The sequence below is a fragment of the Piliocolobus tephrosceles genome, chromosome 6 (genome assembly GCF_002776525.5).
Source record: "Piliocolobus tephrosceles isolate RC106 chromosome 6, ASM277652v3, whole genome shotgun sequence".
In the NCBI taxonomy this organism is placed as follows: domain Eukaryota; kingdom Metazoa; phylum Chordata; class Mammalia; order Primates; family Cercopithecidae; genus Piliocolobus; species Piliocolobus tephrosceles.
This window is the reverse complement of record NC_045439.1, coordinates 126682831-126693639: the sequence shown is the minus strand read 5'-3', so window position 1 is coordinate 126693639 and position 10809 is coordinate 126682831. Positions and strand designations below refer to the sequence as shown.

Below are 10809 nucleotides of genomic sequence, written 5' to 3'. Positions count from 1 at the left end.
CTCCTATTGACTTATGTGAAAGCAAAAATATTTCCGTACATTCATCCAAGACACCATTACACTTGATACCCAGCAGGTACTTTTCTTCTATTCTTTTGTCCTTTTTATTCCCTGGGTGAAAATCAGTGTAGACTCTGAGGTATAATTCCCAGGAAAATCCAATCAAGAGAGGACAGGCTATTCCCAAGACTCAGTACAATCATTTGGTCACTGATATTCAAGGTTGTTAATTAGAATCTTTTTTACTTGCGAAAAACAACATAAGACTCTTTGTTTTGGGAAACCTCAGTCAGAACATGACATTATCACCTTCTGAACCTAGAAAAATGCTCCTACTTCATGTACTATCCTGTAAAATATATGTAAAACAAATGTTTTACAGTTTAGCAGACTAGACATTAATCTAACCTATCCTTGGATAGTTGATCTATCTCTGAGTATTGCTTAGTAAATATTTCTCCTCTTAATTTAATTTATAATTTAATTCTTATTCAACATGTTCACGGCATATGTATTCTGGGCAAGGCATGGAGGAGAGTATCAAAATGAACAGATTTCATTGATTTCCTCCTATGACTTCATGTAGAGCTGGCTCAATATTAAATGGGCTAATTGAAAGTATCTGGAAAGAATAATTCTGAAGGCTAAGAACTTAGATGAGACTAGATCTGTGAGGGAAAGATGTAGTGGAAGTTACTGGCCAAAGGGAAGTATGAAAGTGGTAGATACCAGAGTAGGAGTAGATGATGGTATGGCAAGAGATGGTAGAGAAGCTGCAGATAAGGCGAGAGACACTCAAGACACACTTTGCCTTCACTGAAATTCTGTTGAGTACTCAGACAGTAAAAGATACATCTTCTGAAAACTATCTGCCCCTTAAAATAATCTTTGACTTTAGATTGTCAGTGACTTACAGAGTAGCATAGTGAAGAATGCTTGGAATCTGAAGTCAACTTGCTCTTTAATGTTTTTCTTTAAAGAGAAATGCATGTGTACCATAGACAATTTATAAAATCAAGTAGGAAGAAGAGGAAAAACCACACATAGTCCCTCCATAGAAAAATGGCAACTGCTAAAATTTTGACATTTCCTTCAGATACTCTTTTTTAATCATTTACATTTTAAAAAAGCAATTGCAAAATTGGTTTGAATTGGATACTTAGGTGTGCAAAATCAGGCAATCCATATAATCTCTTCAAGTCCTTATTTTCTAATCTGTAAAATGTGGATCATATTACCTTTCCTACATTCTTCATGGGCTATTTTGTAACAAAATATATGAAAGACTTTTAAAGGCTATAAACTGTAAGGAGAAAAGCAAATCCATGGTATAAATTTTGGTATTTGTTTCCTGGAGGAAATGTTAATGAAAAGGATAAAATGTAACAAGCAGCATTTATGGTAGGACAGAACTTGAAGAAATTGACTTAGTTGTAATTATGTGAGAGAATAGGAGCATTCTCAATTCAGATGAGTTTTTAACTGATAGAGCTAATCATCAGGACTAATGATATTCTAACATAAAATATCTTGATTTCCAGAGGATATAGTACATCTGTAATATATTGTTTTCTAAAGCCCAATATGAGATCAGAATTAACAGAAGTATGACCTTCAAGATTCAGGAAATAATTGGATTATATTTGTAATTAGAGAGATCCTTATTAATGTTTTATAACCAAGATTTATTAGCACATTCCTTAATGTGCTAATGTGCTAAATGATGTGTAGATAGTGAAGAGAATCAGAGAAGAACGACCAATGTGTTTAAAAGGGTTGAGAAAGGAGATGGCATTAATAACAGAAAAGTGTTTATTATGGATATCATAAAATTAAGGAGAGGTATATAGTTAAATAACTCTATGATTGAGTCATTGACTAGTAAGTTTAGTTGATGAAATTTTGGGCATGATTTCATTTGTATAAAAGATCACTATCTGGAGAATAGTAGTAGTTTCTATCTCTACTGAGGATTTAGCAGAAGTAAATAATCCTAAATAATCGTCCTTAGTAGATTATGTCTGAGGGTTTGGAAAGGAGTAAAGAAAACAATTTATGAAACACTCAACAGAATGCCAAAGCAGATTTTGAAATTTGTAATTTGTGTATATTTAAAGTTACTTTGTGCACTGTGCATTTAGGTATGATCTGCTCTTTGGCCTCTAAGCAATGATGATTCTATCATTCTCTATGTTAATGACTCTAGTTAGAATTCTTATTTGAAGAGGTATCCTCTTTAGATTCAGCCTATAGAATAGACATTACCAATAGGGGAAGATGATAAAAGTTTTGCATATCTCACTATCTACATGATTTTTCAGACAGTAGGAAATAGTGAACAGTGTAAAATAATGCAGATAGATCATGAGGATTAAGATTTAGTTACTCTAAGGTATTTGGTGATTCTCATGAGACCAGTTTTAGAAACGTGGAGGCAAGGGGGTCATCGATTGGCAGTGGAGCAGATAGTATTAGGAGGAATAAATATTTCTGAAAAGTAGGAGCATAAAGGGAGATTATACTAGCAATATGGTATAAAGCCAAATTACAGCAGTAGATTCTAGATTAGGAATTTGTATTTTCAGAGGTGATGAGACCCACTGAACAGTTTTTGGCAGTGCTAGTTATATAATCAAGGGGCTACTTAGGAGAAGTAATCTCATGGCCATATTCAGGAGAAATTGAGAGGTCAGTTGTCCTGAATTATAGAATTTCAGTAATGGTTACTGAAAACAAATGAGAGATTTGAGAGGAGTAGGACAGATGAGATGCTTGTGATAATATATTAAATCTTGAGGAAAACTGCATTGGGGATTAGAGAGGTAATTATGGGTTTTGTTGTAGTCATGTAAAATTTATATGTGCATGTAATATATAAATATCTAGGTAATAGTGCTTAGTAAGCTGAGGGAAATATGGCTGTACTGTTTAGGAAAGAATTAGGGGATGAATGATATACTTACTCAGATTCAACTAGAAGTTATATGCTAGTGATACTACTAGATCTTTCCATATATATTGCCTTTCATATAGTGGTCAAGTTTTAGAGGGAGAGTATGATAAGACCAAACAGAAAGCCCATTAGAGGAGGAGAACGAGGCAAGATCTTAAATAACACTCTTATTTATGTAGTGAAGGAATGATGAAAAACTAGAGAATGACAAAAGGAGAAGTTTGAGACTTAAGTGAACTACCAGACAAATTTAGTGCCACTCAGGATGTTTATAATAGTGTCATTACAGCTAACAGTATTGAGTTCTTGCTGTGTCAAAAACTGCTCTAAGCTCTTTACCCATGGCAAATTTTGAGGCCAGAACTATTATTACTCAATTTGATAGTATCTTAGATACAATGAGATAGAGAAGTTGTCTAAGGTTAGGGAAAAATGGGAGGGTAAATGGTTAAGTCATATTTAAACCCAGGAGTTTGACCAGTTATTCATTTTTAACAAATATATTACCTGTCTGCCCAGATTATTAAACATAAGGAGGAAAACACATGAGTTTAAATAAACTATCTAATACCCTAAATTGAGATTTGAAAAGACTAACATGACTGAATTTTTATTTTAAATTGTCATTCTTTATGATCTTGTAGAGAAAATTTTACTTGTCTTCAAGGTCAGCCTGTATTGTGATGGAAAATATTTGAGATGAGTTCAATTTTAAGTTTGGATCCTTAAAAAATATCAAATTCTCACCAACTTTTCTTGAATTGCTTCATCACAAGCAATAAGTTAGAATATTGTCATTGAGAATTAGAGTTTACTTCAAACCCAATACGGTGGTATTTATTTATTTCAAAGACTTTTAAGGCACTTTTGTAAAACTCAAGTAATTATTACAACAGCACAACAAGGAGTCTACCGCTGTATTTTAGATGGCATTTACATCTCTGGAGAGATTAGCGTGTACAAAATAACAGACTAGGCTGGATATATTGAGTAGTTGTTGAAATCAGGTAGTTGGCATATATTTCTGAATGTTCTTCTCAAATCTCATAATTTATATGCATAAAGCATATATTAAATATATGTAGTATTAGGCTGATCTTTGATACAGGGCTGCTGGTAGAAGCAGATACTTATTTTAATAAAACATAATAATAGCATGTAAAGAGATTCAAGTGCAACATAGACAAGATTCTTTGGAGCAGAGCAATTCAGAAGATGAATTTAAAGACAGTATGATTTTTTTTTTCTTTTTTTTTTTTGACCTGAGGTCTCTATGTATTGCCCAGGCTAGAGTGCAGTGGCTATTCACAGGTGTGATCATAGTACATTACAGCCTTGAATTCCTAGGCTCAAGTGATTCTCCTGCCTCAACCTACCTACTAGCTGAGATTACAGGCATGTACCATTGCGCTTGGCTTAGATGATTTCTTTTTAATTATTTTTAATTTTTTTTTAGAAACAGCATCTAGGTCTGTTGCCCAGGTTGGGATAGCCTTGCACTCCTGGACTCAAGTGATCCTTCCACCTTACCTCCCAAGTAGCTGGGACTACAGACATGTACAATCATGCCTGGTTAATCTTTTTATTTTTTGTAGAGGTGGGGTCTCACTGTGTTGCCCATACTGGTCTCAAACTCCTGGGCTCAAGCAATCCTCCTGCCTCGGCCTCCCAAAGTGCTGGGATTATAGGCATGAACTACTGTGCCTGGCCAGATGATTATTTTTGAAATCCAAATTTGAGGCTGGAAGATTAGGTGCACTGTATATCTTAAAGCACATAGGATAAAGATAATGAGATGAAAATCATGAAAGAAAACAAAATAGGAACGACAGATACACGAGGTATGAAAATCAATATGTAAAACCAATAGTAATTCTGGAAGGATGAAAAAGAATTGACTTAATTGAGTGGAAAGAGGAGAAAAGTAAACAGGGGAGAAAAGTATTTTGAAGGTGTCATCTTAATTGGTGTTTGAGCAAAGTAGAAAGGAAACAGAACATATTGGTGAGGAAAATAGTTGATGTGTTTTAAAATAAGAGTGCAGAATTGTATCACTAGAAAAAGGATAGTAACCATTAACAGAATAGAAAAGTATAATAGCACTTCCAACTTAATCAGGAGGTAATGAAATGAATATAATTTTAATCAAACCAACAAAAATTTAAAAATGAAATAAGTTATCTCTTTTTGCTGATGACATGATTGTCAAGCTAGAAAACCCAAGATATTTCAGTAAAAAACTACAAAGTGTAGTAAGGTGGCTACATATATACAAAATAAGTAACTTTTACAACAAAAAGAAATAACTTTTCCCAATGTTTACACTTTTCATTCTGTAGCATTTTTTTCCATGTAGAAATTAGGAAGCACAAGTCTCTCTACTATCTGATTTATCTCTCTTTAAGTTTGTAGATGACTTTATTTACATTTTCTCTTCTTGATTACACAGTAAAGCCCAAACTAAATTTGAGCCCACATGATTAAAGAATACCAAGTATCTAGGTGTGGAAAAAATTCTGGGGCTGGCTCTCCATGAACCTTGTACTATGTAAATTCTAACGGTGTAAAATTGCGAGATCACCTTGTAATCTTGAGCAGAGTAGTAGACATTTGTGCCATTATTCCATAGCCAGAATGTCAATTTCAACTTAAAAATTATGTTTTTCTTCCTCTTTCGTTCTTCAGGTAACTTCAAGGTCAGCCTTGCACATGAAGTTGATGAATGGAGAAAATCACTCAGTGGTGTCTGAATTTTTCTTGTTGGGACTCACGAGTTCTTGGGAGATTCAGATTTTCCTTTTTCTCTTTTTCACAATGTTTTATGTAGCAAGTATGCTTGGAAACATTCTCATTATGCTTACTATAATCTCAGACCATCACTTACATTCCCCCATGTACTTTCTGTTGGCAAATCTCTCCTTCATTGATGCAGGTGTTTCCAGCATTGCAAACCCAAAGATGGTTTATGACCTTTTCAGAAAACATAAAGTCATCTCCTTGAAAGGATGCATTACTCAGATGTTCTTTATTCACACTGTTGGTGGTACAGAGATGGTGCTGCTCGTAGTCATGGCCTATGATCGCTATACTGCTATCTGTAAGCCCCTCCACTACCTGAACATCATGAGCCTAAGAATGTGCATTTCTTTTATGGCTGTTGCTTGGACCATTGGACTCATCCATTCTGTGGCCCGACTGGCTTTTGTTGTAAACTTACCCTTTTGTGGCCCCAACCAAATGGATAGTTTTTATTGTGATTTTCCTCGGTTTATCAAACTTGCATGTATAGACACATACAGACTGGAGTTTCTGGTCACTGCCAACAGTGATTTCATCTCCATGGGCACTTTCTTCATCTTGATTGTGTCCTACATCTTTATTCTGGTCACATTTCGTAAACACTCTTCAGGAGGTTCATCCAAGGCCCTGCCCACTCTCATAGCTCACATCACTGTTGTGGTTTTCTTCTTTGGTCCTTGCATTATTGTCTATGTGTGGCCATTTCCTACCTTACTTATAGATAAATTTTTAGCTATCTTTGATGTCCTTATTACTCCTTTTATGAATCCTGTCATCTATACATTTAGAAATAAGGACATGAAGGTAGCAATGAGGAAACTGTTTCTTAGGGCTTTAAGTATCAGGCAGAATTCTTTTTCTCCCAGTCCAAAAAAATTCAGATTCATCTTGACTATTCTTAGAAATTAATCTCTTTAACTGAACATTTCACAAATCATTTTAGTTGAGTTAGTGTGTTCAATATCTACTGTGAAATCTCTCCTCAACAGATTCTGTTCTGATCTGGTCAGTTCTTCACGGGGAACCCTTGCTTTAAGAATCCTGAAAATATTGATGAGAAATGAATTCACTCTCTGAATGTAACATCCTTGTTTATTTTTGAAGATTTTGGTGATAGTGATTGCTAAAATCTCACATACTGGGCACATTTCCCATTAATAACAAATTTTGGATGCTATTCTCCTTGACATGGATTCTCAAAGGTTTATCTCTTCTAATTCACGTGTGTACCTGTATTTATGTCTTCAGAGTTTCTCAGTGTCTATATACTGAGGGAAAAACAAAGTAAAGATAATTGCTTAGATAGCTTCGAGCATTTGAGGCTTTTGCCATCTTAATTTGTTCAGTTATAATTGGAAGGTAAAATTTGAGGAAAATCATAGAGAGACAACTCAGGAAACTTTAATATTATTAATGAAGAAAACATTTCAAGACTAGAAGATGTAAATTGCTATACCACACAATGTGCATGATAATTATTTTTATCCCAATTATTTCCTAAATAAGTTATTTTTTATATTTTTTATATTGAAAAGTATATAAATATTAAATGATTATAAATGGATTAAATATTTTGGAGATGAAAAGAAGAAACACTGATTTATTAATAAATAAAAATGCAAAATATTTCCATTTTATGTGAACCAGGTTCATGACTAAATAAAAAGCAAATGATACATATGATTGCGCCACTGCACTCCAGCCTAGGTGATAGAGTGAGACCTTGTCTTAAAGAAAAGCAAATACAAAGAGTAGAAATTACAAAATATATTACAAAACTGTCTATAAATGAAGAGATATAAAGTTATAAATTAAGAAATACATTAAACTTTCCACATGATAAACTTTACATAATTATTAAAAAAATATACTATTCAAAAATAGTATAAATAATTGTTCAAAGAGAGTATTTCAGTGCTTCTCTGGGTTACCAAATAAGTAGGAGTGGCTGTTATGTGAACCTGCTATTATTCAAGTGTGGATTAAACAACCTTTTAGGAAACTGGCCTGCTCTTCATCAGCTCCAGAATGACCTGTAGCAATCCTTGTAGTGGCAGCAATAGACTGTTAGTAAGAAGTTGGAATCATAATGTTCAAGGCCAAAAGGAATATTTCTGACAAATCTTCACCCTCTCTCCCACACAAATTTGCCACTGAATCTTAGCTATAAGACTAAACCCTCTTGAACTTGAGAAAAGATGTGTTGGCGTTCCTGTTTTGTACCCCTTGCTTTATGCATTGAAAACTTTCATCCTAAGTGTTGCATGCGTCTGAAATATCCTCCCATATTTCTAACACTAGTCCTGGCTTCTTTCATGAACTCCAGACGACATAACTGGAAAGAGCAATTCCATATATAACTTTTATGAAACTTGTCACTTTCCCTGTAGAAACTGGGGTTTCCTGCATTCTCGCCCAGATTGATGATACCACCCAGTTTTTTAAAGCTAGAATCTTGGTGACACAGAGATTTTTTTTTTTTTTTTTGAGAGGAAGTCTTGCCCTTTCTCCCAGGCTGGACTGCAGTGGCCGGATCTCAGCTCACTGCAAGCTCCGCCTCCTGGGTTTACGCCATTCTCCTGCCTCAGCCTCCCGAGTAGCTGGGACTACAGGCGCCCGCCACCTTGCCTGGCTAGTTGCTAGTTTTTTGTACTTTTTTTTTTTTTTTTTTTTTTTTGGAGACAGAGTCTCACTCTGTTGCCCAGGCTGGAGTGCAGTGGTGCGATCTCGGCTCACTGCAAGCTCCGCCTCCTGGGTTCACGCCATTCTCCTGTCTCAGCCTCACGAGTAGCTGGAACTACAGGCGCCTGCCACCATGCCCGGCTAATTTTTTTGTATTTTTAGTAGAGACGGGGTTTCACCGTGTTAGCCAGGATGGTCTCGATCTCTTGACCTCGTGATCTGCCCCCTTTGGCCACCCAAAGTGCTGGGATTACAGGCATGAGCCACTGCGCCCGGCCTTGTCTGTTCTTTTAAATATTGCTTGTATTTGTCCCTTTCTCTTTCTTTTCAGTGTCATTTCCTTGGCCCAGGATCTCCTATTCCTCACCTCCTAATCGGTCTGTGGGCATGGAGCCTCGCCTCCTCTTCCTCCCGGAATCTTGCCCAGAAAGCCACCAGAGGGATCTTCTGTAATGTGAGCCTGATAATATGACTGCCCTCAGAAACCACCTACCGTATAGGGTTGGAATTCTTTTACTTCTCTAGATTTCTTGTATAGGATTGATAAAATCTTGGTGTTTGTGTAATCTTAGATATTTTGATGTCACATTTTGACAAAGCATGTAAATACGTGAGCACTGAAACCTGGTCTCTCTGGCATGAATGGGGACTTTCAAGAATTGATGTTTCTGGTACACATTATAGCATAATATGGCCCATAATAAGTTGAGATCACTGGTTGTGACTCTGGAAGACAAACATTGAAAACTAGCTTTACTGCGTGCTATAGGATGTTGCAACACTATGAAGATTGGGGTGCGAGGGCTGCCGATCTAGGAAAGCATTCAGAATGCAGAAAACTGGAGAAGAGTTTGTGGAAATCATTTCTTTGGGATGAGCTTGAGCGGACATAAAATGTATGCTGATACCACTGATAGAGATCATGAGGTAAAAAAACATGATCTAAGAATCTGTAAATTTTAATTTTTCTCTGCCAGTGTTCTGTGACTTGAAGAAAGCCATAATTTCTGGAGGAAGATGGATGCCAATATTACTAATAATGTTCGACCCTGAGTCTGACTTGAAAATTTCATTGGGTTTTTGACAAATTTTCTCATGATAGCTTTACAGATAAGACTGTAAAATATAGATTGGATGATAATAAAATGTAATGGGGTCCCAATTATCTCAATAATTAGGTTCTAAATGTGTATATCAGAGGAATTTTGCCTATTTTTGAGGATTCTTCTTTTTTAGAGCAGTTTTCTGATTACAAAATAATACAAATCTATTAAAGAAAATTAGAAAAATATACAGAAAGTTTGATCATATTTGAATAATACTTTTATCAAGCACCAGTGATAAACAGGCACGTGGATGTCTCTCAGCTTAGATCAGAATAGAATCAGAAATATGAGTTTCTTCTTTTTTTTTTTTTTTTGAGACAGAGTCTCACTCTGTCACCCAGGCTGGAGTGCAGTGGCCGATCTTGGCTCACTGCGACCTCCGCCAAGTGATTCTCCTGCCTCAGCCTCTGGAGTAGCTGGTATTACAGGCGCTCGCCACCACGCTTGGCTAATTTTTGTATTTTTAGTAGAGACGGGGTTTTGCCATGTTGGCCGGGCTGGTCTCGAGCTCCTGACCTCAGGTGATCCACCTGCCTCGGCCTCCCAAAGTTCTGGGATTATAGGCATGAGCGATCCACCGTGTCCAATCATGAGTTTCTTCTTTAAAGATGGTTAGTAGCTCTAGCAAGAGCAACAGCTAAGGAAAAAGTTTAAAAGAAAATAAAATTCATCAACTCTGTGATACAGTAGACAGTGTCATTAATAGCTAAAATACTTTCTTGAAGATGGAATTCTCCTGGTTCTAGTAGATTAAGAATTTTGCTTTTCTGTTAAGAACATTACTTACTAATAGAATAAAACATATGAGTTTCTTCTTCTTTTTTGAGGCAAATAATTTCGAAAATTATTTAGATTATTGTATAATGAAGTAATAGTAGTGTAAAATTTATGATGTCTGAAAAACTAAAACTTGTTTTATGAAAATTTCATTATAATCAAAACCATGAAGAAACAATTTATATTAATAGCATTAAGGTAGATAGATACCCTGAGATCATGTATCAAAACTTGTTTTCCTGCTGCAGAAGAAATAAATTTGGAGAATTTATTTTCCAAAAAGACTCAAACAATGTAATAAAAATAAGTCTATGTCAGGATGACAAAATGAAGGCATACTTAGAAAATTTGTGAATAACATAAAAATGAAAAAAAGATTGGACGACAGAACAAGGTTACAAAAGCACTCAGATGCATCAAATTAAAAAAAAATTGAGAGCAGGAAAAATAAATATGTGAAATTCTATATTTACATCTAAAAAACAAATTTGC

The 10809-nt window shown here is 35.4% G+C and overlaps 1 protein-coding gene across 1 annotated transcript; it reads left to right on the top strand.

Moving 5' to 3' along the window:
- The first annotated feature begins 5671 nt into the window (after positions 1 to 5671).
- Positions 5672 to 6661, top strand: LOC111522528 (olfactory receptor 4F3/4F16/4F29-like). The gene has a single exon (XM_023186624.1). It carries the CDS (start codon positions 5672 to 5674, stop codon positions 6659 to 6661), a length of 990 nt encoding a protein of 329 aa, XP_023042392.1.
- The last annotated feature ends 4148 nt before the right edge of the window (positions 6662 to 10809 follow it).